General features: G+C 42.6%; 3 protein-coding genes across 4 annotated transcripts; 1 reads left to right on the top strand and 2 right to left on the bottom strand.

Moving 5' to 3' along the window:
* Positions 1–171: 171 nt before the first annotated feature.
* On the bottom strand, positions 172–7,717 carry mdm2 (MDM2 proto-oncogene). The gene is made up of 13 exons (XM_029495099.1): positions 7,580–7,717; positions 5,842–5,880; positions 5,426–5,493; positions 5,248–5,322; positions 4,622–4,755; positions 4,409–4,458; positions 4,088–4,146; positions 3,754–3,847; positions 3,476–3,663; positions 3,272–3,403; positions 2,996–3,067; positions 2,729–2,915; positions 172–2,550 (listed from the first exon to the last, which is right to left on the bottom strand). Exons 3-13 carry the CDS (start codon positions 5,474–5,476, stop codon positions 2,093–2,095), a joined length of 1,500 nt encoding a protein of 499 aa, XP_029350959.1. The 5' UTR covers positions 5,477–5,493; positions 5,842–5,880; positions 7,580–7,717; the 3' UTR covers positions 172–2,092.
* Positions 7,718–8,540: 823 nt separating this feature from the next.
* nup107 (nucleoporin 107) lies at positions 8,541–15,652 on the bottom strand. Of its 2 annotated transcripts, none has more exons than XM_029495063.1 (27): positions 15,542–15,652; positions 14,831–14,913; positions 14,435–14,530; positions 14,211–14,305; positions 13,707–13,842; positions 13,514–13,617; positions 13,094–13,209; positions 12,971–13,019; positions 12,805–12,876; positions 12,605–12,693; positions 12,449–12,524; positions 12,245–12,358; positions 12,047–12,137; positions 11,864–11,943; positions 11,726–11,785; positions 11,485–11,630; positions 11,181–11,229; positions 11,028–11,097; positions 10,829–10,944; positions 10,523–10,712; positions 10,339–10,445; positions 10,067–10,169; positions 9,797–9,954; positions 9,584–9,709; positions 9,308–9,421; positions 8,937–9,125; positions 8,541–8,742 (listed from the first exon to the last, which is right to left on the bottom strand). In XM_029495063.1, exons 1-27 carry the CDS (start codon positions 15,547–15,549, stop codon positions 8,635–8,637), a joined length of 2,745 nt encoding a protein of 914 aa, XP_029350923.1. In that variant the 5' UTR covers positions 15,550–15,652; the 3' UTR covers positions 8,541–8,634. The 2 variants fall into 2 exon arrangements, with proteins under 2 accessions (XP_029350923.1, XP_029350924.1); XM_029495064.1 differs by having other exon boundaries at positions 8,937–9,104.
* A 286-nt stretch (positions 15,653–15,938) lies between these two features.
* On the top strand, positions 15,939–18,880 carry slc35e3 (solute carrier family 35 member E3). The gene is made up of 8 exons (XM_029494726.1): positions 15,939–16,143; positions 16,809–17,265; positions 17,408–17,518; positions 17,618–17,677; positions 17,963–18,061; positions 18,232–18,314; positions 18,508–18,592; positions 18,683–18,880. Exons 2-8 carry the CDS (start codon positions 16,864–16,866, stop codon positions 18,782–18,784), a joined length of 942 nt encoding a protein of 313 aa, XP_029350586.1. The 5' UTR covers positions 15,939–16,143; positions 16,809–16,863; the 3' UTR covers positions 18,785–18,880.
* Positions 18,881–21,599: the final 2,719 nt, after the last annotated feature.

Genomic DNA, 21,599 nt, shown 5'->3' with positions numbered 1-21,599 from the left:
GTGACCAGTGTAGCCAAATGAAAGATTTTTAATGAGAACTTAATGTCATTCCATCATATCAACTAATTATACTTAATTATATTATTATTAGATCAAATTAAACATGCACTTCATGTCTGACGAAGTAGGATTAGAATCAAGATAAATACATTAGACCGGCATTAAAGGCCAGTTGTGTCACTTTGTGTGTCAGCTCAAATAAAGACTTGTGATTTTGCCAGTTAAAGTTTATTCAGTTCACGGCACGACCAGTTATAGATTTTGCTACATTCATCTGGTTTAAAAAGCTCATAGAAAAGTTAAATAAACCAATCAGCATCTTAAATAAATAAATATTGAGGATGTTGTGTAACACTTTATTTCACAGTCATAACTTCCCATTACCTCTCTAATAACATTATGGGATGTTTCCTGGAAAGAAGAAACTGGAGTAAATGTCAGTGCAAACATACAAATTAAATTAAATCTATTTCAATCACATAAAAACTCTGAGAAAATCCAAAATGCAACTATATCTACAGCCAAATTTCTAATTTCTTTCCAGGAAATGTGGAATTAAATGACCTGTAAAATAAATGGTTACTTTTTTTTCTGGGCCCACAATATTAAAATAATTTGTGATTAACTTGAGAAAACGTCTCCTGGAGAGAAATGTTTTAATGTGCTGCTGCAAACAGAGAGGGTTATTTAGAATTATACTCAGGACGAGAATAGACAATGTTTTACGTTGGTTAAATATTATTATTTATTTATTTTTATTTTTTTACTTTTTAGTAAAAAGCCAATAGCAACTAGAGGTGAACGAACCAACCAATAACATTACAGGATTCTTTCCAGGAAATTACGGACCCGAGAAACTAAAAGTGTTACCAGACAGCGTGGCTGGAGGTCAACAGCTCATCTGTTTTGTGTGAATGAATCCGAAAGAAGATTAAAAAGATCAAAACCAACAGTGACTGTCTTCATGTCAGTGTTCAGTCCTGCTGGTAGCCATTCTTTACTATTTCGCTACTTTTAAACAACCTGCAGCAAACTCATTTCATTATTCTGCCAATTATTGTCCAAATTCTATAATACTACAAATTCTAAAAATTTGTTCTCAAACAAAACCATCTCTGTGACTGAACTGTTGGTTTTGGTCTTTTCACGATGACCGAAGCTTTACGTTTTCCAAAAGAGAAAATAAGACGCCGATGAGAAGAAGTAGAAAAGTGCAGATTTGTGCCGAAGCAGAAAAGTGAAACTGATGATTTATATAATTATTTCATGTGTTTCTAAAGTTACTGAGAGTTTTATCTCTGACTGTCATGGTGGGGGCGAACTTGTTTGGCTAACCCTTCCCGTGCAGAAGACGCCGTTTTCCACAACAGGATATAAATTACTGACGTCCCAAAAGGTCATGATGACAAATGATTCCCTGCAGCTCAACATCGAATCACAGAAACACAACACATCAAGACCAGGAACAGACTCAGGAACACGCAGAGTGTGGATCAGCAGACTCCCATGTGCTGAACTTCCTGTAGCAGAAAAGGCGTGAACGCGACAGACGGGGGGGTCTCAGCTGAGGTAGGTGAGGACAGACGTCGGCGGGGGCGGGGGGGGGGGGTCTCAGCTGAGGTAGGTGAGGATGACAGACGTCGGCGGGGGGGGGGGGGGGGGTCTCAGCTGAAGTAGGTGAGGACAGACGTCGGGGGTCTCAGCTGAGGTAGGTGAGGACAGACGTCGGGGGTCTCAGCTGAGGTAAGTGAGGACAGACGTCGGCGGGGGGTCTCAGCTGAGGTAGGTGAGGACAGACGTCGGGGGGGGGGTGGTCTCAGCTGAGGTAGGTGAGGACAGACGTCGGGCGGGGGGGGGGGTCTCAGCTGAGGTAGGTGAGGATGACAGACGTCGGCGGGGGGGAGGGGGTCTCAGCTGAGGTAGGTGAGGACAGACGTCGGGCGGGGGGGGGGGTCTCAGCTGAGGTAGGTGAGGACAGACGTCGGGCGGGGGGGGGGGTCTCAGCTGAGGTAGGTGAGGATGACAGACGTCGGCGGGGGGGGAGGGGGTCTCAGCTGAGGTAGGTGAGGACAGACGTCGGGCGGGGGGGGTCTCAGCTGAGGTAGGTGAGGATGACAGACTGGATCGGCAGCCTGCAGACTGGACACAGCTTGTTCCTCTTCTTCAGCTTCCTGGCACAGATGTAGCAGGACATCAGGTGTCCGGTTCGTCCGTGGACGATGCAGCCGTTCTTCGGCCGGGACTGACAGATCAGACAGGGGTCCAGGCAAGAGTCCGGCAGCCGCCACTCCGCTGACGTGCTGCGCTCCAAATCGGGGACCGCAGGAATGGAAGCGGGAGGACGAGGAGACGAAGCGGCCGGGGAGCAGGGGAGGAGCTCCTGGGAGTCGACAGAGGAGTAGGAGGAGGAGGGCTGGGACGAGGCGACGAGGTCCTGGGAGTTGGGGGCGGAGTCGGGGGCGGAGTCTGTCAGGCATTGAGACAGAGGTGGAGTCTTTGCTCTCTTCCCATCTGGAACATCGATTCCTTCGTTCTCCTCCAGATCAGAACCTTCAGGAGATCAATCAGTAGCTGGTTGTTATTAGCAACAGGTCGAAGACTTTAAGGGTCAGACGGTTCCATTTCAATCTCTTGTGCCTGTGGCACGTTTTACTTAAACATGAATTTTATCTTATTTTTGCCAGAACTCTCCAGCTGCATTAATCATGACTAATAAACCGTCAGTTACCTGGAGTTTCTTTGGCTGCTGATTGGCTGCTTGGCTTTGTGGGCAGGGCCTTGGGAGTGGAGAGGGCGGGGGTGGTTAAATTGAGGGACTCCTCAGGTAGCCAGTCGTGTCGCAGAGTCCAGCAGCGGAGACAGTTTCTGGGGAGGGGGGGGTTCAGCTCGTCACACTTCGCACAGCGCCAGTAATCCTGAGGGAGAAAACACACACAGTTAGATGGAAATGAGGAGAGTGTGTGTGTTTGATGTGTGTGTCTGTGTGAAGACTCACAGCTTCTGTGATCTCCGTGTCTTCATCAAAGGAGTCGTCGTCATCAGCCTCGAAGATCGTGACCTCATACACCTGGACGCAGACGGACAGACAGGGAGGGGGATAAGACGGGCGGCGTTTTGGGGTAAATACATAAGGATCATATTTTTTGGCCAATAAATTCCACGACTTGGATGATAAATAATTCTGATGTAAATAACTGATATTTGAATGCTTCGTTGTCAGAGCAGAAGAGACTTTTGTCAACATGTTCCCTCCTAAGATGGAGGTGTTTACCTGGTCATCAGCTGACAGAGAGGTGTCGTCTTCGTTGTAATCGTCGGAGTCGACGGACTCCACCTCAAATTCTACGCTGAAGTTGTCGCTGTCTGAGTCTGAAGCTGGAATCGTGACCTCTGACCTCCCAGACTACACACAGAGTAAGTGTTATAAACCAACACAACTCTCCGTCACAGAAAAAGCATGCGTGTTAAAACTCACTGTGCTGTGTGAGTCCGATGACTGGCTGCTGCGTCTGTCACACCCACTTCCACCAATCACACACCAGGACAGGCTGTCGTCAAAGGTCAGCGAGTAGCTCTCGGACCGCCGCCTCTTCCTTCCTTCTTCTTCCTCTTCCTGCTCTGACTCATCCCCATCTTCGTTGTCCTCGACACTGTGTGAGGGGCCTGAGGTAAGCGTTGGACAGAGGTTAAGTCTCAGTATCGCAGTGTGTTTATGAGAACCAATGAGGTGGCAGCATCTCGGGACACACTCACCTGGGTCACTGCTCCTGCAGCTCCACCTCCTCCTCCGCCTCCCTCGCCGCCGCCTCCTGTCTGGCGACGAAGACCGACTTCCTGAGTCTGCCTCCTAAAAACACAAAAACATTTAAACTCTTGCTAAAGTTGCACTTCGTTCTTTCTAAATTTAGCACATTTTAAGTTGCCTTATTTTTCTCCACCGTTATGATTTGTGTTACATGCTCCAGACATAAACAAAATAATAAGCTTGCACTATAATATGAGGCCACATTTTCCTTTTTATTTCTGGATTTTATGTGGATTCCTTTTTGTTGCCAACATGTTTTTTTTTTTTTTAAACAATAATTACCTCTGTCCCTCTGTCCACCTGACTCGTACTGTGTGCTTCACTCATGCTGGGCAGCGATTCTAAGAAAAACAAAGAGAGCAGACAGGAGGATGTCAGGCCTGGACAGCTCACTGACATTATGGCTGTCTACAATAAAAATACACAGCCTGGAGACTGAAGCAGACACAAATGCAACAATAGTAATGACACTCCCATGATCTAAAACATGATGAAATTAGATATAAGAAAAAGTTATTAACATTCATCTGTTTTTGATTGAAGTCCTAATGAAGTGGGAACAGAGAGAGAAGGAGAAACAAAGGATGAACGGAGTCATCCTACCTGGAGCCGTCACAGCTACCAGATTCTTGGTGATCATTGCAAACAGAACTCTGAAACATAAACAACATTTAGTTTAAGACGGCAACATCAAGAGCTCAGCTATTTAACTAAGAAATCAGATTCTGAAGAGATGGAGCTCCGTTGTTCACATTCACTGCTCCTTATTTTGGGGTTAACAAACACTTGTTCTCCTCTGTGGGAGTTTTCTCTCACCGTGGCTCTTTAACAGAGAAGCTGTCGACTCCCAGCACCCGCCCCAGTGCATCCTGGGAGCAGTGAACGATGTGCTGCTGCTTTTGGTCGTATAGCTGCTTCTGGATGATGTACTGGCCGAGGTAGAACATCACCTGCAGGAACACATCACAGACTGAATTAATATGTTTTACTTTAGTTAGTGGAAAAGTTCCATGTTCAATAAAAGATCACAAAAATTAAACATTTTTATTAGTGCAAAAAAAAAAAAAAAGTGGAGGCCCTTAGAGGCAGTTCCAGAAAAACACAATGACTCCTTTGATCAAGAGTCTCATTTCACTGAAACATTTCCTTTAAAATTATTACATTTAGAACAAACTGAGATGAAAAAAAAGATAAGCTGCTCCTCTAACAGTCCTCATGTTGTTCAGCACTTGAAAGAAACTGGCACAATCTCAAAATACAAACGAACAAGCAACAATAATCAAAGGCAGCATTGTATAAAGAGCTGTTTACTGCAATGGGAAAACTGTTAACATAATAAATAGGATTTGTGAAAATTTAGTATATTTTTGTATTTTTAAGAGCAAACAGTTTGAAAGACAGCAACTCAGACTGTAATCTCCAGTTTGACAGAGAAACTCTACCTCCTTCATGGTGAAAACATCTTTAGTGGCTCCAGCGTGTTGCAGTAAAGAGTGGAACTCTACCTTTGGTCTAACCTGAACACACACAAACACACAAACGCAGACAGGCAAATGTCAGATCACACAGTCAATGGTCAGTGAACCGTGAAAAGCCAATGAAGAATTGAGTGATTCTCACCAGTTTGTTGTCATCGCTGGTGTCGGTGTTTAGATCTGCATCAGCTGACATAGTGAAGCTGATTGTCCCTGCACGTCATTAAAGATCATATGTCAGAGTAAAGTATCTATACAGAACGGTGGAGATGGGTTCATAGATTAAGAGTTATTTAATCAGTGCTTTAATATTACTTTAAATGGATCAGCTGTATAAGAACTTATTAATGAACATCATGACTGAAAGTGTAATGACAACATTTTCATATTGTAATTTATTGTAAAAGAGGAAAACCAGGGTACAACTCCAACAGACAGGCTGTACTGTACAACTACTATCAGTAAGGAATGTAACTCATCTAACAAGCATCATTATTTCTAAAGGTTATTCATCATGAAGACAGTGTATTCAAGTGTTAATTAGACAAGTCAAAGCCTTACCAGTATATACGGCGTGAGAAGTATCAGCAGCAGTCCATCCTGTGCAAGTTAAAGCAGATAAAGTGCAGTCAGAGCAGAGCACATCAGAGCAGCAGCCTCTTATACGGCAGCACAGACATGTCAGGACTAGACCAGCCCGGCACTCTGGCCTTTCCTAACTGGAGCCTATCAGGGCCCAACAGGTCCAGTCAGGGTTGAGTCAGCAGCAGCCCTAAACTGACTGTACCAGCTGATTTAATCACACAGCCCAGTGTAGACATGCCGAGACTAGTCCAGGATGACTCATCCCTTAGATAACCACAGTAACCAAGCTAACCAGTGGTAACCAGTGGTAACCAGAGCTAACATGATACCGGTCTGACCCAAGGGTACAGCGGGCCGGCCTTCAGGCTTTAAGGGGTGCGGGGTGTGGCGGGAGCACGTGTGCATAATTTATTCGTTAGCTCTTAAAAATTTGGCAGCAAGTTTATCCAAGTGGAAGAGAAGTCTGTAGGAAAATGTTAATATATGTGGAAAAGGAGAAATAGACTAAAGCATTTAATTGAGCTCATCTAAAGCTCATCAATGTGACGATCAGCTGCTTTTCAGGGTTAAGAAATGCACCGTGGATACATTATGTCAGGCTTTGGGAAATTAATGTTTGATTACATCTTGTTTTGAATTTCCAAATAAATTGGAATAAAACAAGGCTGTGTGAGTTTTGTGAATCGTCTTACTGAGGTAACGTTTAGTATAAAGAAACTAAAATAAATATTAACACAGATGGGAAGGGGCGATTCATATGCTGACAGAAATTGCCAACAATTTACAATTTGTTTAGAATTAAAAGAAATCCAGATTTTCAAGCTGCCAAATGAGATTTCTTTACCAAGAAAATAACAAGCAGCATAATCTAGTTATCTGCAGCTGTTGAGGTTTATCGTGTCAGATGCCATGAAAACATTTCTGTCTGCTGTGCAGGGCGGACAGAGGTCAGAGATCAGAGGCTGTATGGACAGAAATGAGTGAAGCTGCCATCAGCTGACTTGCAGAATGAGTCAGCTGTTGGACGTAAACATTACTCCACTCCAGCAGTGAAAATATGCCCGGACTTGTCCGGCTCTGCAGAACAGCTGACAGAAACCCACTCTGGTTGCACTTTCACAAATGATTTTTCACCCACGTGTTGAGTGGGACACATCGGATCTGGACCCAGAATCCACGAAAATTAAAGAATTAAATCAGTAAATGTAAAAAAAAAAAACAAAACCCACTTTTATGGGTAAAACTTTTTTTTTAACATGATTTATCGTTTACATATGACGGATTTATATCCCTGCAGTATATATATACTGACAAAGACACAATATCTCACATTTATCTTTAGATCGTCACATTATTTCGTTTAAATTAAAATGAAGAGCAGCCGTTTGTTTACTAACAAAACTTAACAAAACACAATGCAGTTACGTGTAAAAGTGAAATGAATTCTACACCAGGGTAAAGAATGGCACCGTGGGTTAAAACATATGACAGTTTTAGAGTCGAGTTTTGTAAAGATTTTAAGTCTGGAGTCGTTTTCTGAGCCGGGGCTAACTAGGCAGACGGCCGCCCGCCTCGCTTGCTCTCAGGAGGGCCTTCCCAACTGAGAAACCCCGAGGCTTCGCGGCCTGCTAGCACGCTTGCTAACCTTAGCGGCTAACTTTTGGTTAAAGCGCCAAATCCGGCTGTATCTCGATGGAAACCGAAATTCACGCACCTGTTCGGATACCCTCGATGAAATTATTTCCCAGATATAGTTTTAAAATCCAGTTTTTCGGGGCGCTGAGGTGATAATTCTGCTCCTTTTAGCAGTCTGTTCACGGCTCGGTTGGTTAGCTCGTTAATACGGCTAACCCGGCGGTTGAAACCGGAACTGCTCCGAAACGGTCCACTTAAAAATAACTTTAAATCATCTTTTGAATGTTTACCTTCAAAATATTTCATAAATTATATGTTATTATATTTTTTCAGCTTCTCACAGAATGTCTCAATGTAGCTGTTTAACAATAATGTTGTTAATAATATTATTTGAAGAAATAGAAGTCAGAAATAAGAATCACAAATCTCTTCACATTTGAGACTGCAGTCATGCATTTATTTAAATTTTGTATGTCCCTTAAAATGATTTATTGACAGTCAACTATTTTTTTTTTTTTTAATACAAGCGTCACATTTTATAGGCTGTGAACAAGTTTTGTATAAATAAAAATTACGGTATATTTGCAAATGAACCTGCCAGATTAATTTGTTGATAAAGAACCATATTTCTCTGCAAAATGCAGTAAAGCGTCATGAAGAGATAATGAATGTGCTCACAGGTCTTTAGTGAAAGTCTTTCTCATCGCTAATGAGTCTACTTTATCAAGGTTTTAACACTTTAATCAGAATTAATTAGTTCTGATGATTATTTAAATAAAATGACTTAACTCACTGAACTATGGTGAAAGCTATAAAATACAATCAAATCCTGACTTTAAATTTATTCCATTCATCCTGTCCTACATCTGCTTGATCAGAGCAGCTGTAACATGTTCATTCAATACAGAACAATGAGATGGTGAAACTGCTGCATCTATGCTTAATGTATATTTTAAAAATTAATGGTTGCAGCAATACTGACAGATGTGCAGTAACAGCATTATTAGAATAATCTTTAAATAAAGTTGACACTCAACAAGTACAGGAAACACTTTTATTTTGCAGAAAAAAAAAGGTAAACATAAAAAAAACAACTAGTGATTTATACTTCAAACTGTGTGTGTGTGTGCTGATTCATGGCTGCAGTTCGTAGCCTAGTGGGTCGAGCCCTCGGTCCAACAGAGCGAGTGACGATTCCCTCAACTTCTGCAAAAACCTCCTTAATTCCTCTTTCGAGAAAACCTGCATTGGTGGAGAGAGGCATGAGAGAAACGTGAAATCCACCACATGAAGAAAGACGAACATCAATGTAAAATTTAAAAATGAAAGAAGTGCCTCAGATAACAAAGACAACTGCGGAGTAAACACTATTTATCCAATTTCTTAAATATGTTTGAGCTCCAGGTTTAAGCGCAGCTTCAACAATCTGCGGTTACCTGGTAGAGACGGTGCTGGTCGGACGAGATGATGTCAGCGAGTCGCAGCGCCTCCTGATGCCTGGATGAGTTCTGCAGCACGCTGAGAAGCAGGAAGCTGAGGCGAGGCAGACACAGAGATCGCAACGCTCCCATCTGGTGGCTCCGCTCCGAGTCCTGCTCTGAGTCCTGCAAACAACCAGACAAATCCTCCAGCAAGGAGGTAACAAAAAATTCAATTACATTAAATCACCTCTGTTAGCATTAACTTTCACATTGTACCATTCATGATGACACATTTTAAGGTTTGTTTAATTTATTTCACTTCATTTATAGTTTCTATATTCTGGAAATATGTTGATGGGAAGTTCTTCTCCTAAATAGACAATCACCTGTCTGTTATCGACCATCCAGCCTCCATCGACGAACAGCAGCACGTTGTAGATTCTCTCTTTAACATCTTCAGTCAGAGCGTCCAGACGACACGACCAGGCAGACAAGGAGGTCTGACACACAAAGACACACAACTCATTGAAACTGTTATTAGTACTTCTCAATTAGTGTATACAGTAATTCTCTGACAGAGTGACAACATTTGGGGAAACGAGAACATTTTTGGTTATGGTCTGGCTTCGGGATACATTACGTCAAAGAGAGTGTTTGTTTACCTGGTACTCCTTTTCTCTCATCTCATTGGCTACTCTCTCTGTGAATTTGGCCTCAGGGGCAGGTGTTGGCTTCTGTGGGGCGGAGCTACTGTGGCTGAACCAGTCAGTGAAGGCCTCATGGGCTTCCTGGGAGACCATGAGAAGACACACAATAATGCTATTGGGCAATTTGAAATATTGTTCCTAACATTAGAACAGAGAGCAGTGACAGACCAGGTACGCTCTGATACACAGGTGCTCTCTGATGGCGTTCTCATCCTCAGCGGGTAAGGTTGTCTGACCGATCCCCGCCCACTGGCAGCAAATCTCCTTCATTGAATCTTCGGGAACTTTAGAAAAAACCGCCTTTGCTGCGTTGTGTTTCTGCAAAGCTGAGAAACAAAGGCAGACGGTCAGTAATTTTATTCACTTATCATTTTGCCTGGAGAAAGAAAACAAATCCTAAATTTCAAGAAGCTAGAAAACACAGGAAGAAAATGATACCCAAAAACTTCCTCATGATGGCGTTTGACTGTTTCAGGGCCTCGGCTCGGTGGGCGGGGTCAAACAGCAGCCAGTCGATTACATCAATCTTTCTTTGGTCCTCCTATCAAAGCAAAGTGTGACAGTGACTCCATCCTATTTCACCAACAGTGGAAAAATAAGTGTAGAGTGTGGAGTAGAAAAGAGCTTGAATGGTTGTTGTTGCTGTTGTTTGATTGTCCAAGCTGAAGAAGTGGAAGTATCCTGATGCCTGTGTTCAGTTTACTCTGTACCTTAGTAGTTCCTGTCTCCAGCGTCTGATTGTGGTGTGTAAACTCCGCGTCATCTCTCTCCCTCACTGTCTCCACCACCAGTTTAGTAATCGTAGCGATGTCCAGACCTGAAAAATGCATTGTTAAAATAGTTGTTATCTTCCCAGCTTCAGCGTGTGTGTTTCTGATTGTTTTTAAACCTCACCAGCTTCAGTGGCAAGCTGCAGGCAGCGGGGGCGGAGCTCTGCCTGGGTAACTGTCTCCAAGAAAGCAGCGTACTGAGCTGTGGCGAGTTCGGCTGGTAGCTGACCAACGTAGCTCGCCACCAGGTCAGTCTGTTCATCCCGAATCAGGAAGGACACGTACGCCTTCAGCACGTCCACACACACCTCCTCCTTTCAGAGAGAGAGACGGGGACGGAAAGACAGACAGTGAGGTCATCAGGCGTCAACACAAGATTGTCCAAATACATTTTGCTGCACTTACAGGCTGCAAATTCTGTCTATTTTACCTTCAGTGCCAAACCAAGAGAGCGGAAAAACAACAAAAGGTGACTCATGAAACGTAGCAGGTGGGAGGGGAGGGGTTTGGAGCTTGTTAGCCAATCAGAAAACTCCTCCAACAGACCTGAGAGAGATGGAGAGCGGTTGATGGTCAGGATTATAAGTGCTGTTTTGGATATTTTATGTTACAAAGAGGGAGGTTGTTACCATCCAGGTCGCCCAGGATGACAAATTTCTGGATGATGTGGTAATGCTCCTTTGTCTCTTCCAACACCCTCTGCACACACAAACAGAAAGAAGTTGGGTTGAGTCAGGTGACCCAAAAGTTCAGTTAATAGTTGGTCAGTATGTGAGTTTCACCTTTGAATCTGATGCTTGAAGCTCCTCGAACACCTTCTCCATGGTCCAGCTGTGGAGATAGATGGTGAAATAATCAGACAAAGTTTTGACCTGCAGTCCAGATTCAGACATTTCTGTTCTAAGTTATTAGAAATGTATTTCCCTGTAGTAGTAAAGAATATGTGTAGGTTAAAATAGGCTAATGAAACATAATAGGGCAGAAAAATTAATTATGAATGTGCTGAAGTCCCTCAGTGGGAGAGCATCAGTGAATATACAAATAATCTGAGCCCACAATGAATTCCTGTGTGTGTGTGTGTCGTACTTGGCCTCCAGGTATTCTCGCGGGAGTGTCTCCACTTCCTGGTGGGCCATACCCGATGACATCAGATCCTTTTCGACCAGCGAGTCCACCATCACTCTGAAGTGTGCCCAGACACAGTCCTCCCAGGACTCACACACTGCAAGGACCTGACACACACACAGTTAGTGTATTACCTACTGTCACCAGGACCCTGGCCTGACCTCTGGTCCTAAAACTAGTCATGACACACTGACAGTATTACCGGTTTGAGGTTTCCACTCAGACTGGCGTAGATTGCTCTCTCGTATCTGTTCAACTGCTCCTAAAATAACCAAACAGCAGGTTAACACCAGACCACGTTTGACTCGGCCTTTTATAGTTAATTGTCTTTGTGTTGTACCTCCTCAGCCATTCTCCAGCAGCAGGCTTTCCAGACTCCTCTTTGAGGGTTTCCTTCAACAGGCTGCAGCTCCAGACTTCCTGCAGAGAGAAGAGAGAGATTAAGAGTCTTTATAAGGTAAAATACAAAAATCTTAATGGATTCTTTCTAAACACCCAACAGACAAGAAGATTCAGGTGTTACCTGAGGTCATGTTGGAATCATGGTACAGTTTCCAGCCTTCCAGAGTCGCTGCTCTCCAGGCCTGACCACAGCGTTTACACAGCCTCTGAGCCTAAACACACACAAACAGAAGGGAGTTTGAAGACAGGGCATCTCTCTAATCTGTCCTCATGGATATCATAAATTTGGATGTGTGCCAATCAAAATCTCCCTCTCTACCTCCTCGGTCATCCCAGCCCTGATCAGCGTGAACAAGTTCTTCAGCAGTCGAGCATCATCTTCTCTGTCCAGGTCAGCCAGGGGACGCTGCTGCCGAAGAGGAGCGTCCGGGTCCTGAACACACAAGCACAGATGTGTGTTAGCTATGTATTTCAGAAACACCATGAATGAGGAACTCTGTGTTGTCATGGTAACAGGCCTCACCAGTTCAGTGACCAGAGGAACAGTGAAAGCAGCGCCACTCTTCCTCCTCATCTTCAATGCATGAAGAGTGTTCTCCCTGTAACACACATACACACACACTTAACTGTAGCAGGAACTCACTGATGACGACAACAGAAACTTGATGTTTAAACTCACCAGCAGACGTTTTTGGCGTAGTATTCTATATTATCAGAAAAATCTCCGATCTGATCCTTGGCGATGCATTCCAGCCAATCAACCACCAGCTGCAACACAGCACAGTGACCACACTGAACACCTGCTTTCCCTGTTTCTATTTTGTTTCGATTAAGTTTTTAAACTGAGGTGGGTTAAGGTTAGGTGTGTGTGTGTCTTACCTGACTCTGTCGTATGACAGCATCTCGCTGAAAAAGCTGCTCCACCACAACCTTCTCACTCTCACTGGGGACCTACAAACAAAATGTATGTCTATTTACAAATATGGAATACAAAAGTTTAATATTTGTCTGAAAACATTGTTCAGCATCTTAAATGTTCACTCACAATCATGTCTGTCATGATGTCATCCTCCAGAGCCAACTGGACTCGATCTCTGCAGAAACAGACCAGTTATTAGTCAGAGCTGGACAGACAGGAAGTCGGACAGTCCCTCAGGACGACAGGTACCTGTAGAGTGAAGTAATGAGTCTCCAGGTGTTGCTCTCCTGCTGCAGCAGCCAGCGGACTCCTGCTGTTTTACTGTTCTGACCCGCTCTGAGGACTACAGACTGCAGTACGTCCACCTGAAATAAGGCAAGGGGGGAGTGTGTGTCATTAAACTGAGGAAGCAAGTATCTTGGTGAGTGTTACAGGAACTGGCAGGGGAAACGGCTGCACTGTTGTAATTGTTATAAACAAATATATAGGGGTCAATTAATCATGTATTCGTTCAGCTGAAATCAAACATCCACCATCATAAAAACCTGCTGTTGATCTGCTTCAATTTCACACCGCAAACAAGCTGTTTGGCAACTGCCACCCTGAAGCCCAAATAAACCTGCAGCAGGCTGGAGGTTATGAAAATTCCAAACTCACATATAAACCTACCTTGTCTTGGCAGACAGCCTGATAATCTTCCAGCAGCTCAAACACTGCAGACGATGAGTGTTTCAGAAAAGATGCCAGGAACTCTGGGAAAAGACTGGCAGCCGCTGAAAACATAAAAAACCAGCAGCGTTAACAGACACCAGTATCATAAAGCAACACTGCCGAGTAATACTGATGTGTTTGTTTCACTCACCAGCCTCTCCGGGGTCATCCTCCTTTAGAAGGGCTGAGCTGAGGTTGGTGATGTCCTCAGTGAAGAAGCTGGTGTTCTCCAGTCCCGAAACAGGGGACGTGTACACGCTGTTGGTCCAGTCACTGTCGTCCAAATTCTACATGTACCATCATGAATTAGGGACTTATCATCTAGCATTTCACTTTTCATGCCATGTCTAACAGATTTTGTCACTAGAGCTGGGGAAGATTTTGGTGTTGACAATTCAGTTGGGTCAGGATCAGGTTTGACTGACTCGTAGACAAGGCTCATGGGTGCAGTAGTATTTGGACGTCAGTAAAACAGGAAGCTATTTTGTAATGGTGCAGTTGTTGAATCAACTGGAAGACTCTTGTTTTTTGTGTAAGGTATTGTAAATTCTTAAATGAAAAAAATTAAACAAATATATAAGAGGCACACACGTCATGGAAACGTTAAATCCTCTAATATCACAGGTCTCTGAATGTTTGTTCATGTCTATCTCACCAAACTGCTGAGTGCATTTCTGGGTGTATGCGTATATCGGGGTGTTCGACCTCCTGGACCCAAAATGGAGGAAACATCTGGAACCCTGGGAGTTACTGAGAAGACAACAGAAAGTGGGGAGACAGGAGTGGGGATTTAGTCCGACACACGGTTCTTTAAAATCAGTCCTAATGGATGATCATCATGATCATCAGATCCAGGATCTGTGTGTGATCATGTCCTACCAGCCTGTCTGAAGAGTGAAGCAGGGGTGGTCCTCAGCAGGGAGCGGGCTGGTGTTACTGTGGAAACAACGGGGCTGCCATTGCTAGGTGACGGGACTGAAACTAGCAATCAGGAAAACAACAGCAAAAGAATAATCCTAGGCACACGTCTCAAAGCATCCCCACTAAACACTATTAATACCAACCCAATATTTGTTCCTGCTACTGCTGCTGAGAATTGTGGCCTTTGTGGCCCTTGTGAAGCAGTCACAGGAAACAAAATAATGCTCACCACCATCACTCATCAGAAATTTGATGACAAATCAAGACTCTGTCTTACTGTGCGTGTGTGTGTGCATGTGTGCGAGAGAGACTGGATGTGAAGGAATGTCAGTCGACCTTCCAGATGAAGGATACAAGCCACCTTCTTCCTCCTCCTGCGGGCAGCGATAGTCACCTCATCGTCCCGAACCACGGGAGATGGCAGCTCACTCTGACCCCTAGATGACAAAACAAGTACAACCATGTTATTACTCACATGAATACCGTTTCCCCCAATATTTTTGCTTTTTAGAACTTAGGTTAGTGGTAATAATAATATTCATATACTCTCACTGGGCAGTAGACCTAAAACTATGGAACTAACCCAACAACGCTGTGGTAAATTCTACTTTTGTGAAGGTTATGAATTATATTTCTGAGAAGTTGATTTCAACTTGTGACTGCTGTCTTATGTAAGTGTACCTAATAAATTACTAATTGTTTGTATGGTTATAGCATTTACAGGGTACTTTACTACAATTTTACAACGATCACGTAATCGCCTAATAGTTCTGTTGTACTTTTATTAAAGTAATTCTAATGTAGTATTGGTAGTTTAACTTCTTGCAGTCTTGTGTTTATGCCAACACAAACCAGGAGGTATTTAGCCTGCTAGCATCTGCAGCTATTTTGAACGGCAGCGTTAGCGGCGTTAGCCTACGGCTAGCACAGTGAGCTAAACGGGCGCAGACTGGCCAGCTAAACAACACGCTCACGGCAAGACGCAACGGTCACACACAGATAACAACAATAAATACTTTTAAAATGCCATCAAAGTCTGAGAATAGTGACATTTTATTTATTTACCAGTCCATGGAAGTAAGCTGTCAGTTCCCGCTTCACGAGGTTTACGCTTCTTCTTCGTGGGTCTTAATTCTGCGTCCTATTCCTTCTTCTTCTTCTCCTTAATTCTCCTTCTTCTTCTTCTGTTAAATTCCGGATGCAGCACCACAGAGAAATTAAAAGATATATTCCTGTTTTGTTTTTTTTAACTGGTGTTAAATGTTTTAGGAAAATTTATACAGTCAGTTTTTGTTGTCCTTTGTTTGTATTTCAGCTCCCAGGCTTTTCTGTGCGGAGGGAGTTATCCGTTCATGGAGGCTCTCCCCCGGAGCCTCCAGCCCGTTAGCCGCCGCTGTGGTTCGGTCCCGGACCGTTTAACGGTGACAGCCGGGAAGGAAACAGGAACACTGGGCGGCTTTGAGCCAGAAAACTCGGGCTGTGTGCTGCAGGAGAGCAGGGAGGTAGAAAAAAATTCTCCCGGCACGGCAGCGGGGATCCGTCGCCGGTGAAGGCCGGGTTTGGAGCTTCGAGTGCCCGGTAGAGGCGCAGACAGAGGCCGGTGGCTGTCCGGCCGGAGGAGCAAATAAACTAAAAAAAGGAACAGATGGAAAAGATGGAGACATCAGGTAAACTTTTCTTAATGCGTGGCAGAATGACTGACTCACAGACACACACTGACTGACTGACTGACTGGGTGGAAAGAACTGAGACTTAAGATTTACTGTTTAAATCAAACTGGATTCATATTGTCCAATCCACATTACAATGTTTACAGCCTCAGGCCAAACTCTGTTTAAAAAACTGCTGATTTCACAGTTTGAATCTGCATTATGTTTTACCTGTGCTGCTAAAAAATATAATAATTATTGTAATAATGAATACACTTACTCAATTGTGGTTCTTAAGTAAAGATTTATGTTATATTTTAATACAAGGCTACAAACCAATTAAATGTCAGTTGACTAACTTAGTTTTAAAGTTTTAAATTATGGTTATATTAACATAATGCTAAAATAGCTAGGTGTGGTTGTAGTATTTTTAATTTTACTGACAATCCGTTATGTGCTTTTGCCTAAATTAACATTGTGTGCAGGGCTTTTGTTTCGAAAAAGTATTATTGCTCTGTGGTTTCAATTCTTTTACTCAAGCAAACGGTGCATTGAATAATTCTTGTAACTGTTGATAAAAAGTATTACCATGAAAACGATGTATATGCTTTTAATAGCAGGATTGGTCAAGTTATATCTCCTGTTACTAAGATTGATCTAAAATTGATTTTCTCTGTTTGCAGTGTGAGCTCAGAAGTTGGACAAAGCTTTGCTGCAGTAAGCTGAGCTGCCATAACTATGGCTGACAGGCTTTTTAGTTTTTCAGCCAACAGGCGCCTTGTCGCCGGGCTGCTGGTCAACCTCCTATCCTCCATCTGCATTGTTTTTATCAACAAGTGGATCTATGTACACTATGGCTTTCCCAACATGACCTTGACCCTCATTCACTTTGTGGTGACGTGGTTGGGACTCTACGTCTGCCAAAAAATGGACATTTTCTCTCCAAAAAGCCTCCCAGTTCGCAGGATCGTATGGTTGGCTCTGAGCTTCTGCGGGTTTGTGGCCTTCACCAACCTTTCCCTGCAGAACAATTCAATAGGGACATACCAGCTGGCTAAAGCCATGACTACACCCGTCATCATCCTCATCCAGAGCACTTACTACAAGAAGACCTTCTCCACCAAGATTAAGCTGACACTGGTAAGGAAAAGATGAACTCCTCTCCTGAAGGAAGTGCTGTGACCTTGTTTTTGGAGCCAAATATGCTTTATTATTTTACAATTTAGCTTAGTCTAATACATTGAAAAAGGTGGTTTGATTACGTTCATGTCTGTCTCTCCAGGTGCCCATAACATTAGGAGTGATATTGAACTCTTACTACGATGTGCGGTTCAATCTACTGGGGACAGTGTTTGCATCACTGGGTGTTCTGGTGACGTCACTTTACCAAGTGGTGAGTACATACACAACCTGACATGAGAGCTCTTCTGTGAAATCAACAGTCATAAAAACAAATATTCTCTTCCTGTTTGTCTCTTGCTCTTTTCCGCAGTGGGTGGGGGCTAAACAACATGAGCTCCAAGTGAACTCCATGCAGCTTCTCTACTATCAGGTATGACTCAACACCCAACACTGATAAAATGAACTGTAACAGGGGTGGTACCACTTTATCAGCTACCAGATACCACTGAAGCAGGACTAGAATATTCATACTATAACTGTAATACGGGTTGTTGATTGAGACACAGGATTTGAGACATAACTTAGTTCTTTTTGAGTCTTAGATTCTGTTCCCTTTCACTTGTGGGTGAGGGGTCAGATCCACATCAGCTGAAGGTGATATGAATGTAACGTCTCATGTTGTTCTGAGATGTTAACATACTGACTGTCCTGTCAGGCTCCTTTGTCTTCAGGTTTCCTGCTCTGTGTTGTCCCTTTCTTTGAGCCACTGACTGGAGACGGAGGAATATTTGGACCCTGGTCTCTGCCTGCTCTGGTCAGAATCATTTTGACACATACATGCCAGCCCAAATTCTGTCCTTTTTAAAACTATTTTGTGTATCAATTATCAAGTAATGAGTACACTTTAACCATATCAGGATAAGTCTGATCTTGTTAATAATAATAATTATTGTTTCTGGATTAACGAGTTTCCTTATTGCTCAGGTAACAGTGCTGTTCTCAGGTGTGGTGGCGTTCTTGGTAAATCTCTCGATCTATTGGATCATTGGAAACACCTCAGCTGTCACGTATCCTTAAATACACTGGACTCCAAAATGGCCATTTGGGGTTTGAAAGGTTTTTGGAGTGGTCTAGAGGTTTTACATGTCTGTTGTGTTCTCGCTTCTTATAAGCAATTTCAGGACATGCTTTTAGTTTATTTTTAATATTTCAAATTGGTTTCATGTGTCCTGCAGTTGTTCTCTTGACTATAATTCGTAGCTACAACATGTTTGGACATTTTAAATTCTGCATCACTCTGATTGGCGGATACTTGCTCTTCCATGACCCGCTGTCACTCAACCAGGTGCGTCTTACTATGCGTCTCTCATGGTTCAAACCAGAAACTCCAACTCCACACTGTCTTATCGGCCTGCTGTCTTCTTGTCTCACTCAGGCTTTTGGGATCCTCTGTACTCTGGCAGGCATCCTGTCATACACTCACTTCAAGTTGGTGGAACAGGAAGAGGGAAAAAGCCGGCTAGCTCAAAGACCGTAGCATGACTTACCTGTCAATCATCTGCATGGACTCCTGCCATTGGCTGCCCACAGTCTGACTGGAGGCAGCGACCTCGTTACATTTGTTTTATCTTCTTATGGGTATTTTTTTTTTTTTGGGGGGGGGGAGTGGGGGGGTTTGCTGGGTTCTAGATGGGGTTAAAAGTGTACAACATTTGCTTAACAACACCAATGTTTATACTTTCAAGGGAAACTGGAGCCCATTGGCAGCTGGACTTTCAGGTTTTCTCAGCTTAAAAAAAAAGCTGTGTTAATTTAATTATTAGTTTTTTTGTTTTTTGTTTTTTTTATCTGACAACACCGCCAAGAGGATAAAATAACATACACATGAAGGTTGCAGGAGTTAATGTTGATCTTGAAGTCCTTCCTAGAATTAACTAATAGGTCTGCGAACAAAATAGAAAAACCTTCATCTGCTGGTGGAGGATTAGAATGTAATAGTAGCAACAGTATTAGTAAAATAATAATTACAGTGTTTTTCTTAACCGTATTTAATTTGATCCTCCAGAAAACAATGGTAGCTCAACGCAACCAAAACAGAGCACACTTCTCCAGGCGTTTTGCCTTTTGGATATTAGATGAGAATCTATCGATCATTAAAACCAGGTACTGCACTTGTTTAAATATGTAGTATGTACCTGTTGTTCCTAAACTCCAAAGAACTCCTTGAACTGCTTCCATTAGGTTTTATCTATGAGAGCTTTTTCATGGAATGATGACTGTGTCATTTTAAAGTTACTGTGAAATTCGAAGCCAGTGGAAATCAAGTACATTTTTTTGTAAGTTGCATCCCCATTAGCATCTGTCCCATTTCTCTTTTTCTACATTTACACCTTCTGTCCACATGCACCAGTTTTTTGAGCTACATTTATTTTGAAGACTCCAGGGTTGTATTCTTGTCTGGACAGACAGAAACTGAGACCTTGACGTAGCTGTTGCTGTTGACGTAGACCCCCATGGTCGCTCTCTGATTGGGTCTTATCAGCCTGGTGGTAAAAGCAACATGGAGGATAATGAATTGCAATTGCAGCTGCTCTTCCATTACAGTATTTTGTGCGACTGATCAAATGCAGAGTAGACAATCTGCTTTCTGTTTACCTTTTCATTTAAAATCCGTCAATTCATACCCTAAGGCGGAGTCATGCTGCCTGCTTTCTGGTCTATTTCCCTCTAAATGGAGCATCGTTTAAGAAATGAGCATCATGTTGTATTGAAGACTTGAAACTAGAGACTGAGACCATAAAACATTTACTGAGCTGATAAATCAGGGTGAAGGAGGGACATTTTCCCTTGGACGTCAATACAACTGCTTTGACTTCTTTTTTCGGACCCTAAGTCCACTTTTTTCGACAGTCTGTGAACTGTCCTCATAACAGCAGCTCACCGTTTATTCATGTAAGAAAGCCAGTTTGCGTTGATGATGCTGCGATAATTTAATGAGGTGAGGAATCGGATCACGACCACATCGCTTGGGCTTTGATTTCTTTGTTGCTTTCAGTTTTTTTATTTTCCTTAAATACATCAGATGCACAGAGGATCACAGTGAGCTCTGTCTGGCGTGCTGCACCGTGACAGGGTTTGCATCTCATCTACTGTATTGAACATGTTCATTCTGCTGAATAAAACACTTAGTCATTTTTCAGCTGTTTGGTCATCTGTCTGCTCATTGAGTTGGAACAAGTATTAAGGTCACTGAAATTATTAACAGTGAAGTTTTTTTTTGGTTCATGTGATAAACCTGAAGGGTCAGAGATGATTAAAGGGAGATATTTGTGTTCATTTTAGTGTTTTCTATAATTCATCTGTTAAAAACATTTATCATAGTTTTACCTCATGGTGGCAAAAAGTTACTCACATTTAAGTGCTCAAGAAGGTCAGAGATGATTGATTACCATGAAAATAAAAACACAAATAACTCTATTTGTGTTTGAAGAAATTGTATTTTGCTTTGTAAATTGGAATTTCTACAAGTTTTATATTCTGAGACCAGCCATGTTTGCTCAGTCTAGAGTTAACAGTAAATCTGCTGTAGGTAGATTATTTTCCTTCCATATAACCACACCTAGAATGTAGTTTTTCTGTGAACTACTCCTTTGTGCAGCTTGGTCGGCTGTGTGTGTGCGTGTGTGAGATCCACACTGTGTCAATAAAGCTAGAACAGTAACCCTGGTTGGCATACACACAAAAGAGTTGCTGTTCTGGGAGGAAATTTCAGTGGAAAATGTCAACTGTCGTCTCCTGAGGAGGAAAATTTTAAAATCTCATGCTGTCAAACAACTTCACAAAGAATCTATTGTGTCTCTGCTGAGGGTCAAAGTGTTTTCATTCCAGTCAAGTTACATGGGTCTCATTTGCTTTGCTTAAATCCATCAGAACTAATAATTTCCCAGCTGAACACATTGTTCAGTACACGTACAAGTATGACACTCGTACCACAACTATGACTAATCACAGGGGAAGTCATTTTACATTAACTTCAATAAAAATAGCTATAATGCAAATATACGCCATTATTTGTGGAAGCGATGCAATGAAATTGATTAAAAAAAAACTAGTGGCAATGTAGAGAAATTCCCCATATTCTAGATATGAAATATAATCTGAGTGAGTATTATTATCATTTGATTAATTGCTGTAAAGTGGTTCAAGCTGGTTTGAATAAAGCTAACAAAGCGATTGAGGCAGAAAACAAATAAAATTAAGTGAACAATTATAAGATTGACCTCTTTGCGAATTATTTTTTTTAATCTTTGATTTAAATTTAAAATATATTGTGCATATTTGTTTTTAAACTG

This window comes from Echeneis naucrates, chromosome 23 (assembly GCF_900963305.1).
Source record: "Echeneis naucrates chromosome 23, fEcheNa1.1, whole genome shotgun sequence".
Taxonomy (NCBI): domain Eukaryota; kingdom Metazoa; phylum Chordata; class Actinopteri; order Carangiformes; family Echeneidae; genus Echeneis; species Echeneis naucrates.
Note: the sequence above shows the minus strand (reverse complement) of the source record. Positions and strands in the feature narration are given on the sequence as shown.